Source organism: Diadema antillarum, unplaced genomic scaffold (genome assembly GCF_040938485.1).
Source record: "Diadema antillarum isolate AM-2024a unplaced genomic scaffold, OU_Dant_1.0 seq00000466_RagTag, whole genome shotgun sequence".
Lineage (NCBI taxonomy): Eukaryota > Metazoa > Echinodermata > Echinoidea > Diadematoida > Diadematidae > Diadema > Diadema antillarum.
Window position 1 is genome coordinate 1,524,718 of NW_027271436.1, and position 22,173 is coordinate 1,546,890.

At 37.3% G+C, this 22,173-nt stretch overlaps 1 protein-coding gene across 1 annotated transcript; it reads left to right on the forward strand.

The window, feature by feature from the left end:
* The first annotated feature begins 4,745 nt into the window (after positions 1-4,745).
* Positions 4,746-5,569, forward strand: LOC139733256 (elongation factor 1-delta-like). The gene has a single exon (XM_071644096.1). The coding sequence runs from the start codon at positions 4,746-4,748 to the stop codon at positions 5,559-5,561; it is 816 nt and encodes a 271-aa protein (XP_071500197.1). The 3' UTR covers positions 5,562-5,569.
* The last annotated feature ends 16,604 nt before the right edge of the window (positions 5,570-22,173 follow it).

Genomic DNA, 22,173 nt, shown 5'->3' on the forward strand with positions numbered 1-22,173 from the left:
TTCAAGAACTGTTTCCTCAAAAGTTGGTGAAAAATCAAAATGTCATTACTTCCTAATTCTCCCCCGATTTCTATCAAAATGTTCCCTTGAACTCGAAATTATACTCTTTCTTATCAGACTAACATCTAAAGATTATTTGGACTGGATTTTCCCTTTAAGAAAATACCGCTGCATGTTCCAATTGTCAGCTTGTCAAGGACCGTACTTGAGATTTTGAAAGCTAACCGTACCGAACCCTACTGAACTTTACCGTACAGAGCCGGATTGGGTGCTGCGTTCTTCCAACCTGTCTGGTTTGAACCCTCTGTTTGGAAAGTTCAGAAAGTAAAGAAAGTTGATTATTTGGTGGTTCGTGAGAGGAGACGGAAATAAATTACATCAGCATCAGATCATTTTGGTTACAAGGAAACATTTATAGTCTTCACCTCAGCAGAGCAAACACCAAGTTCTTTAACTTGGTTAATACGTTATGATTTTAGGACCATTTTTGTCAACGCTTGCACTTTTCAAAATGTGAAAATTTTGCACTTTCAGAAATATCGAAACCAGCGACAATTCGGCTATCCATAGAACCAGTAGTGTTCATAATGTGTGGGATGTGATGCGGACGGTGTGATTGTCATTGTCCGTTACCATTGCGAATGAGACCACCTGATGGGCTGATTGAGATGCTTCTTTTTTTTTTAGCTGGAAATACCAAGGTTTTTTTCAAAGGCAATATCGGCAGTGACGCGAGTTCATGATTAGTTTAGGAATTAAGCCCTTACTTTGTGTACACTGATAATTAAATGCAGTGAGAACTGAAAATATTGATGTGTCGGTTTATGATTAAATTAATTTATAATCTTCATTGTGATTGCTTTTCTTTGTAGTCTTCATCCTCTGAACATAATTAGGTCAGACAGCTCAGATTGGGAATTTTTAAAAATCGGTCACCAACATTCTTAAATCGTGTCTTTAAATTTTCTTTTAACTGCTTGGAGACGCTGTAATTTCACAATACATGTCTCAGAGTCGTAGGCAAGCTAGACATCTCTGCAAAGTATATAGCAAAATGTACAGTCCCGAACAAGTTTTAATCCCGGTGAGATACTGAGTACCCGATAATTCGTTCATAAACCGACACAGCAATATTCTCAGTTCTTACTGTATTAATTAATGTAAACTTAATTAGTACGGACTTTAATCCTACACCACTCATGAACCACGTCACAGCCAATCATGCTTTTGAATAAACATCGCTATTTTCAAGCTAAATTTAGCATCTTAATGAGCCCAACAGGTGGTCTCATTCACAATACTAGCAGACAATAACAATCACAATCACACCGTCCGCCCCACATTCCTCACATTGTTAACGCTACTGGTTCTTTTGCAAGCCGAATTGGCGCTGGTTTCGGTATCTCCGAAAGTGCAAAATGTTCACATGTTGAAAAGTGCAAGCGTTGACAAAAATGGTCCCCAAATCCTAACGTATTGACCAAATCATAGAACGTGGTGCCATTCTTTTGGAAAACAGGCCCTTCCAACAGTATGCAAAATAATAACATATTTTCAACAATATTCGTGAAATTAAAGATCTTTTAGTGTTCCGTTCTTTGTGGGCCACGTTGTATAAGCATTGCCATGTTAAAACAAGAAAAAGGCAGACAATCAACAGTTTTCTCAGATGCTACCTTTGGTAACGTATCTGACATTTGGTTTTAAAATGAAAAAAAAAATGACTCTACGTTTGGAAATGTTTCTAGAAAAAAAACGAGCTTTCAAAATCACCCATTGATCGTTTGTATTCCCAAGGGATTGAAGTTTTTGAATTAATGAAAAAATGAAAGAAATCATTGATGTTCAATTTGTGTCAATTGTACTAAGGTAGATGCAAACTTTTTCGGAGAATGGCCCATACTGCTTTTCAAGAGGGTTTTTGAAGGTATCGAAGTTTTTGAATTGATAAAAAATGAAAGAAATCTTTGATATTCAATGTGTGTCAATTGTACTACGGTAATTGCACACTTTTTCGGAGAATATCCATATATGCTTTTCAAAAGGGCACTGGACCCGCTCTGGATGCTAGCATTTTCTCTCTGTAACCATTATGACAAAGATCATTGATCTTCGAGTAGGATACAATTAGTGCAGATCTGCATACCAGTCTTTGTCAGTTTTTTTTTACTCATTGATGTAGTCTAAGCTTTATCCCTTTCTATTGCAAGGCCTGTAGAAAACGTATTAAACTTTTAAAACACTATTCAGCAAATCGCAAGTGACATTAAATCCCTGATTTATTAGCAATCATTCGAATTAAACACGAGAAAGCCAATGAATTTCGGAAGGGATTGCTTGATTCGGTTAACAAAAGATTCCATATTTATCGCAGTTTATACTATATAAAACTTGGAATAAACGTCCTACAAATGAACTAAGTTCATGTCGTTTGCCACCTTTGTCGTGTCAATTCATTCTTGTAATCCCATTATTATCAACAAATACTTCCTTTTCTCCCAAAGGGAAAGGCCCGAATATGCTGAATGTTACGCACAACTACCCCGCGTAACCAATCCGCAGTCGGGAAGGATCATACGTTAAAAAGGGAGCCCAATAATCGAACACGATACCCAAACAATGTTTAGGTGCAGTGTGAAAGAATATGAATGTCTACAATTCCAAAACCGCAAGCGCCCTTCGCTATGGCCTTATGTAAGAACCAATGCCACTCGAAAACACATAACTAAAATGTATTCAGTTGATATACTCCGTAGAACAATTGAAGATATAATAGTTTGCCTACGGCAAAAAAAAAAAAAAATAATAAGGACGAATCAGGATGAAAAAAAAAAAACATTAGCATGTTAACAACACATACACACTAAAATATTTATTTGATACAATGTATTTTCTAGCTAAAAGTCGTTTTCAGATGAAACCTCTTAGTCCTTATGAATATATAAGATTTTGTTACAATGATATCAATTCAGATACCACAGAATTGCGCTTTGATAGACAGATCAGTTTTATAATGCAATTGAGGGTATTTCTTAGGATTAGCTTTACATTTCTTTGATAGACCAACTGTGTTAGCTAGAATGGGTATTTGTTTTATTTAAAAGCAAATTCTACATATTACTTCATCTTCTTTTCCGTTACAAGCACATGCAGCGATGACAATTCTGATGCTTTCAATTTGCTTCAATTAAACTGCATTTTATTTGCATCCAACAGCTACTATACAGGTTTTAAAAAATAATGGTCATGAATTGTTCGAATATTATCAGCTAACACAGTCGTTCATTCATTTATTCATATTTCAGACAATCTATACGCAGTTCGTGATCGCCATAATTTATTATTCTATAATATAGGCGCCCGTTTATTTTATAGGCGGGCCAAAGAGGTGCTTCATACGCGCGTTGTATATCAACTCGGCCCATAACTGAGACCAGCCAGAACACGAAGCGCTCCAATAGTACAACACTGTACAATCCACAGGGACAACTCGGCCCCGCCATCAGAGCGAGACCGAGTTGTCCCCGAGTCCGAGTTAGCCTGACCCCGATCGGGTGAGTTCTGAGATGCGAACATTTTTAATTAATGTTTCGCATTTTTGGCGTTGCCTAACGAATATCTTGTTATTACAGCGTTATTCTTAGGCATATGTGTACATTTTGGAGCGAAATTTTACAATTTTGCAGGCCTACCAGAACTATGTGTTGCCTTTAACCACATGATTTTGCTGTAAACTCTCATAACGTTTGCGCCAGGAGAGATTGGAGATTCTTTATTTTCTCCAGAAAATCTCTTCGCATTTTGTACATGCATTCATGAAAGGTACACCGACAAGGTAGAATTCCTGATCCTTTTTACACCTATCTCTTCCTCATCATTTTGTACCATTCTGAAGAAATGAAATATGCATTTGTAAACTACAGTGTGAAATAATAAGGAACAAAATCAGATTGTATCAAATGCGTTTGTTTGTTTGTTTGTTTGTTTTTTGATTTTTTTTTTTTTAAATGGGCGCAAGTATAGTACAATCGTTGGTAACATGCATTATTCAACTTATCTTATGTGGTTTTCGCCCGGCGGGATTGTGATGATTTCTGGAATTATTCCGCCTATTAATATTTTACCAGTTTACGTATATGTTTACGCTGTTGGTACCTAGTGGGATTGTGATGATTGTTTATGAATAATAATGTCTATAAACTCTTATAACGTTTGAATAGGTTGAAGTTGTGTTCTTTATTTTTTTCCAGAAAATCTCTTCGCATTTTGTACATGAGTTCATGAAAGGTACACGACAAGGTAGAATTCCTGATCCTTTTTACACCTATCTCTTCCTCATCGTTTTGGACCATTCTGAAGAAGTGAAATACCATGGTATGCATTTGTAAACTACAGAGTGAAATAATAAGGAACAAAATCAGATTGTAGCAAATATTATTGTTTGCTACTTTTTTGAACATCGGCCCAAGTAGTGTGTCATGCAACTCATTTTACGCTGTGGCGCCCTGTGGGATGGCGATGATTTAATGAATTATTTCTGCTGCAATCTTTTACGTTGCGCATCAGAATACCTATAGGCCAATGTTTACTGACCATCAAAACATCTAGATGTTTGAACTAGAATTGAAAGGACAGCTTTGCTCTCACGTGAACAACTGTGCTTCATCGGCTGCTGCCAGTGTCGGCTTTCTCCAGGCCATCTTTGGCATCCAGCAGAGCAGAGTCACCCCTCTTGACCACACACCATGGCCCACCCACTGATGCAAGAGTCCATCTGGTTTGACAGCCCCAAGTTTGAGGAGGCCGAGTACAAATACCAGAAGCACGTTGCTGCCCACTACAGTGGTCTTGTGGTCCAGAAAACGGACGGTGCGGCCAGCAATCTGGTTAGCGAAATTGCACGCGCACGTCAGAACATTCAAAATACTTTGAGTGCTGGAGTCGGTCTGAGTGTGGGCGTCGGTGTTGACAACGCCGAAGTCCTGGCACGTCTGTCGGCCGTGGAGAAGGAAAACGCCGAACTGAGACAGATCACCTCTGACCTCCAGGCTGCCGTGGCCAAGTTGACCGAAAGACTCAGTGCCTTGAACACCCCTACCATCCCAGAAAGCAAACCCTCAGCAGTCGAGGCAAAACCAGTTCAGAATGGAAAACCAGCTGCCGACGACGACGACGACTTTGATCTGTTTGGTTCAGATTCAGAGGAAGGGGAAGAGACTGAGGAGGAGAAGAAAATCAGGGAGGAGCGTCTAGCGGCATACCACGCCAAGAAGGCTAGGAAGCCCGCCCTCATTCCCAAGTCCAACATCATCCTCGACGTCAAGCCATGGGACGATGAGACAGACATGAAGGAGTTGGAGAATGCCGTGAGATCGGTGGAAATGGACGGTCTAGTGTGGGGAGCATCCAAGCTGGTCCCTCTGGCATTCGGCATCAAGAAGCTGCAAATCACATGCGTGGTTGAAGACGAAAAAGTCGGCACGGATGACCTTGAGGAAGCAATCTGCGAGCATGAAGATCTGATTCAGAATGTAGACATTGCTGCCTTCAATAAAGTGTAACATGACCTCTCCTGCATGGAATCCATCAAAAGTCTAAAGAATTCATCGAACTTTCCTCTCCAGGAAAACTTCACACATCCCCACCGAATCCACGGTACACTCCTGACTGCCAGTTTGTAGGATGTGTGATTTCAAATTTCCCTTAGTCCCACAGCCTTACACAGATAAAACTCCACATGCTGTTCTCAAAAGCTAAATTGAATTTGAATGGGAAGCCTTGTACACTTCTCTTACTCAGTGGGTTGGAGGCAATTTCTCTTTCAAGTTAGCGCCCTCCCTGGTTTTCCCTGACAAAAAAATGTTAGCTTTGACAGTGGTTTTGGAAACGTGGTTAGACAGCTTAGCATACTGCCACTCCCGCAAATCACCATGGTTACCATCAGATGAGACATCTCTCCGCCCTTTTATTAGAGATTGATGCATATTCATGGTGTTATGATGCATATTCATGATTTCTGTGTAAGAATGGTTCATTCTCACGAAGGTGTGAGGGAGAAGTCACACTTGATGATAAAACCAAGTTGGGGGAACCAGCAAAATGTGTAAAATTTATCAGCAGGAATGCAGTAACAAGGGGTAGTGAAGCCACTTGTCCTTTTTGTTGTTTTTAAATTGATCTCCAGTGGATGTGTCGGTAGTGTTTGCAAATTTTGGCATGCTTAAGATACCCCAGTATCCCTGTTCAGTGTCAGCAAAACATCAAGTGGGATTAATTTTCTGTTCTTCTTATCAGAAATCAAGGTAAATCATGATGTGAAAAATTGTCCATGACCAACTCAAAAATTGATTTAGATTTGAGAAGAGTGATTTCCGTGATTTTTACCCGGCGCCCTTTCCTTCATCAAACTTCTCTTTGTGTTGTGGAATGGAGGGCATTTCTGGAACAATGATTTATAATCTGATTAGTATATTGTGGAACAGATTTTCTTTTGTAGACATGGTAGTCTTGTTTGTGGCAGCTTACCAGGTTCAAAGGTGAAAGTTCCCCCCCCCCCCACCCAAGAAAATAAATTGATACTTTAAGAAATAAAATTTTGAATGGCAAGGCATGGGTTGAATGTCGCGATTTCAGCAGCGATATGAAAGCCAGGGTTCACACGCAAAACACAAGTCTTCATCAGTTTGGAGATCCTCAAAAGTGTAATATATTGTGATGTGATGATACTTACTGAAGATTGGTTTGAAGCATTTCATACAACATTTTATAGAAAAAAACAGAAGTATACAGAACATGAACACCATGTGTTACAACATCTGCAGTACAAGTATAAAACAGCTAATGCATAAAAATATATATTTTTTTTAAAGAATTGAAAGGACATTGAAGGATGTGATGGCCTAGCTGCACATGTACGTGTACATGCTTACCAAAAACATTATCTCCCATGTTCTGCCACTAGTTCGTTTCATCGGATTAAAAGTTTTTGATTGATTTTTTTTTTTCTTCACGTTACTACTGGTTGGAGCTTACATCAAGGAGGCCTAGGTGTATCTCCCCCTCACCCCCCCCCCGGAAAAAAAAAACAAACTCAAAAATGATTTTGTTTAAAGACTGAAGAATATCGGAGGGTACTAAGCTTCTGTCTTATGGCGTGGTTTATAAGAAAACATGGAAAGAACGGTACTTGGTTATTCGTCACTGATAATGGAGGATAAAGAAATATATATATATATATATATATATATATATATATATATATATATATAAACGGCGGGACGTCTGAACCAAACACATTTGCTTACTCTTCCCGCTTCAGATGTAGCTCATGCATAAGAGAGATGGCATAGGGATCACTGTATTCTGTACAGAACGGGAAAGAGAAAACAATGCTGCCTACACAAACACAAGGATAGCGTGAATTCGGTTTTCATTGTATCATTTGTCTCGTGTTTAAAATAAGCCACTTCACAGTTATTTCATGGGCACATTAGTACAAATGCCATTCTTCATTTCTAAATTGGTTAGGCACTTCACTCGTATTCAAAGGAGCATGATGCATATAAAGCACCCCCACAATTCATAGAATTCATGTTCAAACAATGAACTTGCGCAGAAACCGCATACAACGCCAAACACGAAGGCGTTTGTTTAACTTGTGAATGATGAATAGCCTAGATCTCGAGCGCTACCCTACCCTAAACCCCTAATGTCCTAAATCCTACATCTACGGCAGAATAACCATACTTACCTATACTGCTAGTACCTCGCGTTCAATTTTTTTTCAGAATAAATTTTCATTGTTTTATTATTATTATTGTTATTATTATTATTATTATTTTATTATTATTATTATTATTATTATCATCATTATCATTATCATTATTATAATTACTATTAATAGTATTATTATTATTAAGCATGCAAAAAAACTTGCAAGTATAGCAATATACTGCACACCTACCATACCCAAAACACACAAACATACAAACACACAAACAGACAACACCCACACTAACACACGCACACATACACACACACACACACACACACACACCAAGTGCATTTAAGGTGCAATCATTGCGCTGTCAGGTGCCCGTCGAGTTTTCGGTCCAAGAAAAAAAAATAAAGCTGCAACACTGCTCATGTTAGATTCCGTACTTTTGTCCAGGCTTGGTTTGGAGCTAATAACACCACCATGTGTGCCTGAAATATCATCATTCAAACGTGTAGTGATATGTCACTTAGGGGTCTGATGTTAAACGCTACGTTCAAGTTAACCTGGGCCTACGTACTGTGATCCGTGTATGAGTAATCAACCCCCCCCCCCCCCCCCCCCCCCATGGAAGAAAACAGAATTTAAATTCATGCTTTGCCAGCAAAACCAACACTTTTTTCTGGAGAAACACCTGCACATTGAGATTTTTTTTTCTTTTTGTTTGCTTGTCAGTTGCGCAGAAGTCAAGGTGTATGTTCGTGCTTATTTTCATGTAGTTTCTTGGCCTATCTGTAATAAATGACCAGGGCCCAGGGGTCCGTTTCACGGAGTCATCACATATGATTTAATAAGTCTCTCCTTAAAGGTAGGGGATACCTTTTACAGACCTCCCAAAATGCAGCAAAACATTAAATATGAACCTCAGGGGACTTGCTTAGGCCACTGCTTAGAAATTTGGAAGTCAACAGTTATCTAAAATTTGAATAATGCACAAAACTCAACTTCTCAGTAGTTCTGTGTGTCAGCCGCACTTAAGCCTTTTTGTTGCATTCTTCTGTATTTGTGATCTATAAACACAAATCTAAAAGTACAAGAGCTGATGTAATAACATATAGAGTGCGTGGCAAGAATGTATATAGAAATGTTAGTAAGTGTTGATGAACTTTCTTCACAATATATACATGATGGACACACATGCAGTACATGGGTCTGCAAAGGTAGCCTAGTAATGTACTGGAATTTACGGTGAGCCCCGAAAACAATTCAATTCAAAATCTAACGGTCAAAAAAATGTACTAAATGTTACCTTCCACTTTCAATACTTTATGGGAGTTTCTAATATGATACTCTCTTCAACATACCACTGTATTTATACAACTCTTCATTTAAGGCGTGCAAATGGGATTCCCTACCTTTAAATCTCTCATAGATGTCTCTTATGAGCGAAAAGTCTCTCCTAAGGCTTTCATGAAACCGACCCAGTCTAGTACATATATAGAAATGCAACTTTTTTTTGCCAGGGAGCGAAACCTATTTAGGCCTACACACACACCCTCACTTGACCTTATCAAAATGTAGGTATAGCACGATGACAGAAAATTCTAGACACCCCAGGCCTTTAAAATGAAAAAAAAAAAAAATCAAAGGGGTGTTTGCCGGAAAAGATATACGAACTCCTACAGACTAACTGTTCAGAGAATTATGCATTTAGATTTTCAGGGAAACATCTTTATACTTTTATGTCACTTTATCTTCGAATAAATATTGTGCAATTATTCTGACTATGCATTTACCAATGTGAAACGTAACAGAGCTATCCTGACTGATTTTGAAATTGCGTTAATTTATTGTTGTTTCTTTGTTTGTTTTTGATAAAAAAGGCGCTGGATGTGTCAAGATCTACGAGGTCATCTAGTCACATCATTCATGTAATAACTAACGTGTCTGTGTGTCTGCAATTTAAATGACTCCAGATACATGTACCAGCAGTGCGGGGTTACTTCATCCCCAGAATCCCACCTCTCCAGAAAGCAGTTCGGATTCAGAGAGCAGCTGCGTTTCACCGACAGTAGTGTGTAACAAAAGTGTTTGTATACTTCAGCAACAAATGGGTAAATTATACCTGTCAATCGTTGAAAAGTTTTGTTGTTGTTTTTTTCTTGAGACTCTCAGGCATAAACACTCCTCCATAACATCTTTACCACCAGTGTTTGACAGTGGTGTCAGGCCTTACTTAAACCAATGTGTCCGTGTCATTATTTCAAATGATATTTAGGTTTAGTAATTATCCTGAGATCTTGTACTATTAATGATGACGAATGACCTGTGTAGCAACCGAAAACACCAGTCAAGTAGTTAATGTGTTGTTGTTTTTTACTAAAGTAAAAGATATAGGAAGAACTATGAATCAATCAAAATTTGGTGATGCTATGTTTTCACCACTGTAAATGTAGAATGCACAACACATTACTGTCCACTCCACAATTAAAATCAGTTTGCTTAATAATGGTTTGTATATGGGTGTTTCATTGGCATATTGTTACGGTCCCAGAGTTAGGCAAATTGGGACTCCACTTGAAAGTTGGTAGGGCAAGTCTTATGGGCGGACACATTAACTGAGAACATTGTTTGTATCTGTGGTTCTTCCTTTCCCCTTACCACGGACGAGCCCCCTAGAGTTTATCACCCCCAAGTAGACTCCCTGTCCCCAGACCAGACCACAAATGGTCGTTGGTAACGGTCACTGTAGAAGACAGTCATTGTATACAAGAAGGTGATGAATGATGCTTTGATAATGTAAGAAATTAAGAGTGAGTGTTGAGGAGTATATCTTGGGACGCTGACTGGAGTAAAAGGCAGTCTTGGAATGAGCACTGGCGTGTCATAGTCATGTAATCTTGCGAGCTGGAATAAAAGACCACTTTTGAGACATGAACCATCGGAATGACTGGTTGCCTGGTTTCTTCTTGTGTACGTGCTTTAGAGTTTAACTCTAACTGTTTTGGGTACCAACTCGGCGGTCCCAACAATATATTACACTCTAAGTGGCCATTGCAACTTTCCACTTTTGTAAGAAATGTATCATAATCACAACTGAATGGGTTTAGATGTGACACAACATTAATGCCTCATTAATCATCAATATAGCACAATGTTCTGCGTGTGAACGTACCAGTGCAGCATCTTGCATTTGTTGTTGTATCATTATTTTAAAATAAATGCCACGACTTAGATCATTTATGGTTGTATTATTATATCAATCTTAATTTTCTGTGATTTGAAGAGTGTTTATTGCAACACCATTATGATTAGCATGTCTGTTATTTTCAAGCAGAAGTTGAAAATCATTGCAGGGCAATCAATAATTGAAAATTGTCCTGTATTCTACTAGACTCAATTTAAAGATATTCAAAATCTACGAACCCAGCTGATTTTATTGTTTTTATAGCAAGAATGCCAGTGTACACAACCTGAGAAAATTATCCTAATACATCACTGATACAAACACAGTACAGATGTTTGACGTAGAGTCAAAATGACAAATTGAGAATTTATTAAAAAACAACAAAGAAAGATAAATAGATGTTCCCTTCTACTTCCAGTTGTGTTATGGGAGGTTTGTAAGTTACATGTTTGTATTAATTTAAGCACGCATCTTGATTTGGCGTTGCAGCATGGACCCCTTTACTTTTACTTCATTCCATTTACTCTTGTGTATTCAATCACTTGAAAAAGAACAGTTCTTGAATTATTTTCATCTTTTTACCTTTATTACCACATCGATGAATACTTCATTTGTAAAAAAAAAGTTCGTAGTAAAGTTAGAATTTAATTATGCCATTCGATATACCTTTCCTTTGTTATGGGTTCAGTGTTTATCAGTTCATATCTTGACCAGACATTCTTTAACAGGTATAATGAAAAGCTACATATACTGCACGAAGAGGGTCCAAGTTATTGATTGAATACAACATGTTAGTATATTTGCTAGGCAATAGAGTTAGTTAATTTCTTGAATAACTCTGGTTTTGAGGTTGTCTTTTATATTGGACATTCAGAAGAATATCAATCTATTCATTCATCGAAATAGTGATCGCTGATGCGTTTATAAGTGCTGATATGAAGGGTAATGGACGTTGATGTTAATCAAGGGGATGCAGGGATGTGTTCCACATAATTACTTTTCTTGAATTATCTTTTCAATCTCTAGATTTCTTTTATTTGTTATTAAAATATCAATCTATTCATTCAATTAATTTACCTCGTGAGCAATGATACACAGCTCAAAGTCATAATTTATTGATTAAACGTAGAAATAGTGATTGCTGATGGGTTTTTTAAGTGCCGCTATGAAGGGTAATAGACGTTGATGTTAATTAAGGTGATGCAGGTATGTGTTCCATAGAATTGTTTATTTTCTTCTGCTTATCTCTAGCTTAAAATGGACGAAAAAAAAAAACCCAGAGAAACTACTGTGGTGTTATTTTTAACCTGTTCTGCAACTGGCCTATCCTAGAATGTAATTTGCTTTAAAGGGGATGGCTAGTAACTGATCAGTCGGAATCAGTGGGAATGCTGGAGGATGATTGTTCCAATCCTTGTGGGATTCATTTAAGAGTACATCATAAATCTATTGTTGTGTGAAAATTATTTGCTTCAGAATGGTCTCATATTCAAGTGATGTTTTCAGGTAAGCATGCCTGTACAGTGACGCGGCGATCGTTAACGGTCCGTTAACGATCACCTTCATAGACATGTGGATTGAGTGAATGCAGCAGTATTAGTAGAACACATCTGCGAGAGTTTGAGAAAAATCTGACAATCCGTTCAAAAGTTATGAATTTTTGAAATTTCTGCTTAGTCACTGCTGGATTAAAAGACTACTCCACCCTTTGATGTCACATGTGTACAATGATACAAAGAAAGCATAAGGAAAATTCAATATATTTTTCACATTTCTCGCATAATAAAAGAACACTTGATTTCCCTTTTCAGAACGCAAGGGGGGAATAATATTACCCTTAACATACATCAGTGACGAGTCGAGGAAATGTGCACTTTTTTTCAAAAAGTAAAATTTTGTGAATTTATCTTTACATTTTCCTTATATTATTGTATGCATGACTTGGTGTGACATCATACACGCCAATAGTCTTCTCATCGAGCGGTGACTGTGCAGATACTTTAAAAATTCATGACTTTCTTCCGACTTTCCCAAACTTTCACTGATGTGTTCTACAAATATTGCTGCATTCACTCAATCCACATGGATATGAGAGTGGACTTGTCCTTTAAATCAGACACTTGACAAAGTTCACATTTCGTTCTTAGATATTTGTATCAACGTTTTAGGGAAAAAAAAAGAACACAGCCTATGTTTCCTTACGCAGTTCGTCAATTGCAAAACCATGTCATAGGTGTGATGACAAGTCTTTGGGCCTTCTGTTTATTTTCAACGTAATATACCGTATGCCCCCCTCCCCCCCAAAAAAAAAAAAAAATACAACTTACGGGGTCGGTGCAATATAGTGCTAACCTACACAAAAGTAATTTTGAGATAACTGCTTTTTAAAGTTTGAAAAAAAATCCATAAATCAGGTTGATGACTCGAGAAGGCCAATGTTTAGCTATATGAACCTTTACATACTCAAGATTGAATAGTTCCTTGAAGATTTACTACATTAAAGGGGAAGGCTAGTAACTGATCAGTGGGAATCAGTGGAAATGCTGGGAGATGATTGTTCCAATCCTTATGGGATTCATTCAAGAGTTCATTGTATATCTATTGTTGTGTGAAAATGATTTGCTTCAGAACGGTCTCATATTCAAGTAATGTGCAGATTAATGCCCCGTCACTGACCAGGGACGCTAACCTGGAAGCATTAAACTGCACATTACTTGAATATGCGACCATTCTGAAGCAAATCATTTTCACACAACAATAGATATACAATGAACTCTTGAATGAATCCCATAAGGATTGGAACAATCATCTCCCAGCATTTCCACTGATTCCCACTGATCAGTTACTAGCCTTCCCCTTTAATATTTTGATGTATTGAAGAGGATATTTCAAATCACATTTCGAATATTTTCGCTTAGCACTTTATTGAAGCCAAATCCATTACAGTGCACTCCCGTTATAACGAAATGCTCGGGACCGGCAGTTTTCTTTCGTTATAACGAAATTTCGATATAACCGAACAAAGAAATATATAACAAAAAAAAGGAAACCACGCATATGTCATATTCTGTTTGTTGAATACTCGTCATACACTGGAAAGCTATGTGAAATGGGATGGTGCCTTCCTAATTCCGTTTGAATATTACATTTAAAAGAGAGCATGCAGTTGTTTGTATTGTCACACATGTACCATAGAATATGATGGTTTAGGATTCGGATACAGTTCGCTATTCCAAAGGTTCGTTTCTTGCTAAAGTTTGTTACTCCACAGGATCCTTATTCCAAAGTTCCGCCATTCCCGGGATTCCAAAGGTTTGTTGTAATAAGAACCGTATTTCATTGTCGGATTAACGAACCTTATTAATAAGGAACCTTGGGAATGTTAAAACTCCAAAATGTTGATAATAACAAACCTTATGTTATTTCCGAACTAACGGACATTTTATTTGTATCAGAATAGGTGTGTTTTGTAATAAAGGACCATCGGAAAAATAAAACGACCCTCATTTAACTTGGTCTTCAGATTAGTGTATAACAATAGCTCAAGTAAGGTTCCCCTCGGAAACTGTGCGTGACACACGGAGCGAACACACAGTGATCTGAAGCGTTCGCCCATGCAGATACGCTTATCATGATGCTTTTTCCGCTACGTATTTTCGAAAGCGATCCTCATTTCGTTATAACGGAGCACATTTCTTTTGTTTTTCTTTGTCAGTGGTGCTCGGAAAAGACTTCGTTATGACGGAAATTTCGCTATAACCGTGTTCGTTATAAGCGAATTTTGTACCATAGAGTTTAATGGCGATAATTTTGGGACCAGAAGTTTTACTTCGTTATATAACGAAATTTCGTTATAACCGTGTTTGTTGTAACGGGAGTACACTGTATGTATACAAATATTTTTTATTTTGTGAAAACTCACAAAACATCAAAATCTCTTCGCTCAAAACAGAAAATTGATGTAATATTTGAGTTCCCTCCTTTGTGACGCGAAATTTAAGACCAGATACTGTATATACATTTTTTAACCAGTCGGTATTGCGTAATCTGTGTGAACTTATGAAGACATATATATACTTTTCATATATTTCAAACGAGCACAGGGTGAATCATGTACGCTTAAAGACGCCTTAAAATATGGACATTTTAATGCAACAATTCAAGTCTTAAAAAGACAAAGCATTCACTGTCATAGGATTAATAAATTTGTCGGGGGGGGGGTTATGTCTCATTGAGGACGGTGTCTTCCATGTACCTGAAAGCAGGGAAAGGGTCCCTTTTTCAGCATCACGCATGGTGTAACGCATTTTAGCATTAATAGTATCTAAATCAGAAAAAAAAATCAAGTAAAAGGGTATCAATATTATATTCCACAGATTATTATGTCCTTTGATAACGGGAGTAAAATACCATAAAGTAGACTTGTTATAGGGTAGATTGGTTTTCTTGTTTAGGGTCTCAAAATCATCACTAGTACTCTACAATCCTTCTTTGTATGACGACGAATTAAAAAAAAAAGGTGTTGGATGAGGTCAGACGATGTACAGGTCTCAATGAATCCCCCTCCCATATTCATTGTTAAATGCAGCAGTGTGAAACTATGCAGGAAAGTTGTTATCACAAAATGAAAGACTAACTTTTGATTACAAACAAAACGTTAAAAAATCCATGAAAAGAACAATGCTATTCCAAAAGGTGGTAAAAGATATCTTTAGAGGTCTGCACACTTATAAATTTCTTATATTTGGACAGACCGTGCATGTTAGAATGCAATGTGCTGAATAAGACCAAAAAAAAAAGAGAGAGAGAGAGAGAGAGAGAGAAGAAAAGAAAAGAGTATATGGTAACTGACAATGTATGTTGGTATCATTTTACCCATATGTACTATAGAACACATTCGGATGATAAAGATGGTTTACGAACTATAAATTTCATTATGTCAAAGCCGCTACAATGACAAAATCATACATGAAAAACTGAAAAAAGAATCTGTTAGTTTCATTAATCACAAAACTCCAAATTGATTTTTAAAGTAGCTTTCTTTTTGTAAAGTAGTCTGGAAAACAAGCATGTGATGAACAATTCTGAAATTTGTAAAAACAGAATACAGCAAAGACATTTTTCTCTCCATAATGGAAATTTCTTCATAAAAAACCCATCATAAATGCTGACGGCGGAATAAAGGGAGCTATTGACTCAAAATGAAATTACGATTTTAAACAAAATCAACTACTCTCAGAATTCATGCTTTAAATACCGCTTTGATTGCTTTCAACGTTTATTCATCTACATTGAGAAACCGCAGAGTTATCCACAATGTGGATCTATGACTTTTATACGACAGCATTATATTTTATTCAGATTTGAAAAATACGATTTGAATTTATGTTATAAAGGTAACATCCTTTACAAGATGTTTGATATATAAGTATAGCCCTATGTGTCTCTGTCATGTAAGAAACTACCATTGGGAAGCACTGCTGCATTGACATCGGCGAGGATTGCTTTAGAAATTTGAGGTGAATGAATCGGTTTTAGATGTTTTTTTCATGTTCTACTGTCAATTGCTAATCCCCCAAAATATGGTTGTAAAAGCATAGAAAATTGCATTTTGTTATTCAAAAAAATAAGACACAGTTGCAAAAAGACTAAAGGCAATTTCAAATTTTCTTCCACTACTAATCTAACCCTGTGTAAGATTCACTGAGATCCACTGAGAGCACATTTCCAAATATTCAGCTATCCGTACATTTTGTACCCATATGAACGTTTTCAGATCACAATGATAGCAGAAAAAATAATCTAGAGACAACACTCTCATTACAATAAGCCATTTCGACGATAAAATCACACATAACAAATTAAGAGCTATATTTTCAAAACGTTTCATCAATCATTTAACTACCAATCTATTTTAAGGAAGCTTTCCTTTTAAAGTGAAATGTCAGCATGAATAAAGTGCTAACCCACTAATTACACTTTAAGGTGCTGGTGCAGACTATGAACGTTGTTTAATTTCCTTATTGGTCATAAGGCACAATGCTAAAATGCTCTTAAAACCAATGATTGCAGTAATTTTCTCTTAAGTTTAACAAAAATGAAGAAACTGGCGAAAATGTCATAATCTTTAGAATTAGCTTGAAGATAGTGCTATCCCAACAGTACAAAAATACCAAAAATTACACATTTAATGCTTCAAAATTCATTAATGTTTATCTAATCTCCACTTTCCTAACATCCAGAAGAGTGCGGGTTATAATATGATAAATCAGAATTTCACTTTTTTTTCAGATGAAAAAGTCTGCTCACTGTTCTTTTTGAGGTCTTTTTCAGACACCTTTCTGCCTGCTGCCATGGTGGTCGCCATCTTGAAAAGTGTGGCTTAGCACTATATTCCTGCTTATAAGATGTGATTATTTTTCGGGGCAAAGAGGTTTTGCATTAAAAGACCCACTTATTGATTAAATTTCAAGATGACATTTTATGGGTTATAGAGGAGTGTTTCATAGGATGATGTATATGCATGTAACTCATTTTTCACACAAGTGTGGGTGAGCGCTACATTGCACTAACCCCCTCAACTGTACCCTCCGCAACGGTAACTTTAAAAATAGAGAATCAATCCAAATATAATTTCAGAGTATGAAACTATAACTCATTGCCCACATCTTATAGAAAACCCCAATTGATTTGCTTCATGGGTCAAAGAGAAATGAGGAATTTTTTAGAGCATGTCAGGAATCTCTTCCCTCCAAGTTCTTTCTAATGTGTTTCCAAGAGCAACCAGGTGCTTAACTTGGAAGAATCAGACTCCTGACATGCTTTACAACAATCCACATTTCTCTGTGACCGCTTAACCAAATTGAATGGGGTTTTCTGCAAAATAGAGCTAAGACGTTTTATTTTAAGGCCCTGAAGTAGCATTTAGATGGTTTAATCATATTGGATGTTATCAATGTGAAAATTCGATTGATTTTTTTTTTTTTTTTTTGGGGGGGGGGGGATACTGTACAGCGTTGAATCGTGCAGTTTGTATATATATTGATGGATCGGCTTTAGCCTTCCTCGATCATGCCACTGAATACTGCATTCATTCATCAATCCTTGTTTGCTCTTACTGACCCGTAACAGTATTGTACGAAACGTCCATTTGCCGTTGGTTGTTTTGGTCGAAACCGCGATAAAAATTCTGAAAGCTTCTTGCATTTTTGTATCTCCTCTCTCTCTCTCTCTCTCTCTTTCAACCCGTTCCCATTTTCCACCATTTTGAGGAAAAAGACTGAAAGCAATGCCATTGGGATATTGTGCTACAATTGTTTGTGTGGTTTTCTTTTTTCCTGATCTATTTGTAAACCTTGTAAATACAGGACTTCTGTAGACGCACACACACTCATACTTTCATGAGGTGTAGAATTATATATATATATATATATATATATATATATATATATATATATACACTTTGGTGATTGTGATTGCCTGATGATTGCGCCTCATGGGGGTGGCATGAAACTCCGAGTAGCAATAAATACGGATGAACCTGCTGTCAACCGAGTGAACTTGTTCCAATACTTCTATATATATAAACTATATATATATATACTAGGTGTCATAAAAAAACATTTCTAAACTTTTGATGCTTAATAGCTCGAAAACTTTATATCAGATAAAACTGTCATTGATATGAATAATAGCTGAATAGTGTATAATTTAGTTGGAGGTGATTTGAATATGAAAACCTATATCAGTTTCATGAAATCCATGATTAATTTCAAAGGTAGGTTCCAGATTTTGGTCAAGTTTTAACCCTCTGTACAAAACTTGAACTTTACACAGGAACTAATGATGTGTATGTGAGTGTGTACATACAATGACCCTGAACAATGGACCCTGAACAGTGGACCTGGATACCACCTGTTCAGAGCTCTGCTCCAAGGCACATGAATGCTTTATTCATGATGGATTGCCCTGGGCACTGCTAATCTGAATTTCCAGGAAAGGGCGAAATGCATGCACACGAAAAAAAAAAAAGTAAGCGCATGTTTCCATGTGCTTGCATACACCGAATTTCAGAATGAATAAAGACTAGCTGTGATAGTGGAATTCCTCATGAATAAATAAGGGAGCATTCAAATCCTGGTCATTGTACAGGACCATTGTCTGGGTGTCAACTACACACTCCCATACACACCAAATGACTTCTGTGCAAAGTTAAAGTTTTGTACATCAGAGGGTTGAAAATAGAGCAAAATCTGAAACCTAACTGAAAAATGAATGTTTGATTTAATGAAACTAAATTATACTGCTATTTTAGAATTGCCTCCTACAAAATTGTACCCTATTCAGCTATTGCTCATATCAATGTCAGTGTTATGTGATATACAGTTTTTGAACTATTAAGGATAAAAAGTGGAAAATGTTTTTTGTAACACCTAGTACAAAGGATTTTCACAATTCCATTCGTATTCTATCCCATCCTCTCGTAAGTAATGTGAATTATCGAACAGTAGAAATTTGCAAAACATCTTTTGATTATCAATGCAAAAAGGCACAGAAATTCCAGCTAGTCTTTAACAACAGGGGTGGATCCAGGAATTCCGTAAGGGGGGGGGGGGGGGGCAAAAAAAATCTGGTGCCACTTCCGGGTTTAATCAACTGACAAGCCAAAAAAAAAAGTCGCCACAAAATTAAAGTCCCCTCCCTCGCCACATGAACAAAGTTTATTTGTGAAACACAATCCCCCAAAGGGTCTTTCCTGCTACATATTCCTTGAACCATGGAGCACTAGGCGAGCTCCTTGCTTGAACCACGTACAACTTCGTAAATCATTCAGCTTTGTTCTAGGTGACATTATCTAACACCTTTCTAATCCCAAGAGCGCAATCTTTGTACCCGAACTTCTTCTTTTTGTAAACTTATTATCGTTGTACCTTTATATTTTATTTGTTATTTGTCCTTGTTTCCTCCATTTCACGATGATGTGCCATTGTGCCGTTTTCTCATAAACTCAAATTCACTGCGATTTGTTTTCATTCTTTGTTACAAATTTTTCTGTTATCACGTTTGTCGCTGGTAAGGTAATCGGTAAGCCAGGGAAAGAAATTCTCCAATTGCAATGTAAATATTCGAGACTGTGCATATTTGCCAAGCTAAAAAAGAAAGGAAAAGAAGATGGTTGACATGAGCTGTCATTAAAACTGAGGTTCTGCAATATCTTAAAATCTCCCCTCTTTTTTTTTCAGATGCTCCAGCCTTAAACCCTGGAAAATATCTGAGTGATCCTTATTTTGAGCTTTAATTGCTTTAATTCATGCTTCAGCTTTCACCTGTCCTGATGTCGCAGCACTATGAGTGTCCTGTATGCAGACCTCTCTTCTTTCTTTCTTCTCTCCTCTTCTTTTCGTGTCCTTTGTTCTTCGTAGACTTGTATTGTTGTCGTCTTCTCTCTTCTCGGTACTGTCTCGCGTCCTATATGTTTGTGGGTAATTGAATGTGTGTACGAGTGTGTTGTCCTTGTCATATTTTCCCGGTACACGCGGTTCAGTGAACAGTGTCCGGGCATTAACATTGATTTTCCCGACCTGCGTATCTTAAAATAACTATATGTATATTTCTACAGATGACTTAAATAATCTATATTAAATACAATAGTTATAAAGAATTTTGAATAATATATTGTTTACTTATCAATTATCTAGCGATCAACGTCCCACAAGCTTTGCTTTTTTAGTGGATCATTATTTTCCATAATCGAATTTATTTTCCGCATGCCCACGAAGTATATCGAGGGATCTCCTAATTATTGTTGTTGTTATATATCTTATCTTGTATATTACATGGATCTTCTGCAAATGTTTGAACAATATCATTTCATGACATGTATACTTTGTACTCTGTTTTGATTTTCGTGGATTGGAAATAAACTATGATTGAATTGAATTGAATTTAACTGAAAGCTATTTAGCCAGGTATGAAATCAGCATAATCATGTTTTATTCATCGTTTGAGTTGCCCCCCAAAAAGAACAAGAAAACAAAATAAAAACATTGAATTTTTCGTCAGGTCTTTTTTCCACATAACTAATACAAAACTGTATGGTGATGACATTCTCAACTTACTCATATATTCACATCAACAGAGTTACTGTTCCAGAAATATTGAGCAAAAATTGGTTAAACTTTAACATTTCGTAGCTATCCTTATTTAATTCTATGAGATTGTGGTTAATCTTTCAATGCTGTGCGTGCTTATAACATTGTTTTATTTCCTTTCAGACTAACTTTTATCTTGTCTGGAATTCATCTTTAATGACTTGTTCATTATATATATATATATATATATATATATATATATATATATATATATAATTGCTTTTTTGCTTTTTTTATATTCACTGTCGATTGCTTTTGAAATGTGTTTCTTTATATAATATTCAACAAAATATAACAAAATGCAAAATTTAAATAAAATTCTTACAATGCCCAAAGTAATAATCAAAATACATATTCAGGACCAAAAAGCCCTGTCACACCTTTCCGGGCAAGCTGCGCGGGCTTGTTGCGTGTATGGATTTTCCAGCACGCAGGGTAATTTTCTGCGGCGGATAAGGATTTGGACGAGTTTCGCGTGCGTCTTATCTGCTGGACGTGTGCTACTTACGTTCTACTCACATTCTAATTACCGGCTAGTTGAGTGGGAGTTGCCTGCGAGGTGCTACAGCTACGACCCTTCTACTTGTGTACTGTGTGGACGTCTGCGGGCATTCCCCGCGATTCACTCGGAACAAGATTGAGCATGCTCATGGACCCGCCACACCTTTCCGGACACGCCTTGCTTGTGACTTGCAGGGAACAACTACCCGGAGGTCCCCGCAGATGGCCTGCACAGTGACAGTACCTAGCACTTTAATAGCCGTCCGCAGTTGTGCACGCAAGTCCGTTTTACCCGCAGCCAAGTTTTAAGCATGCTCAAAACTTTTCCGGGTGACTCACGGGGATTGCCAGCAGAGTCACAGACAGTTAATCCGCGTATATGTTGAGGGTCATTTACTGCCTTTCTGCTGGTTAGTTGAGAGTTGGCTGCGGCCAGGATTATGACATTCCCTGGAACCTCTGCAAAACAAATATTCTTTCAGAGGAATTCCTTCAGTGAGTTGTCCTGCCCCCACGCACCTGACACGCAGACCACACAGAATACCCGCATGTAGAACTTAAGTAGCACGCGTCCAGCAAGTAAGACACACGCAAAAATCGCCCAAACCCTTGTCCGCCCT

Coding starts and splice junctions, on each gene's coding strand:
- LOC139733256 (XM_071644096.1), top strand. CDS start 4,746: ATGGCCCACCCACTGATGCAAGAGTCCATCTGGTTTGACAGCCCCAAG.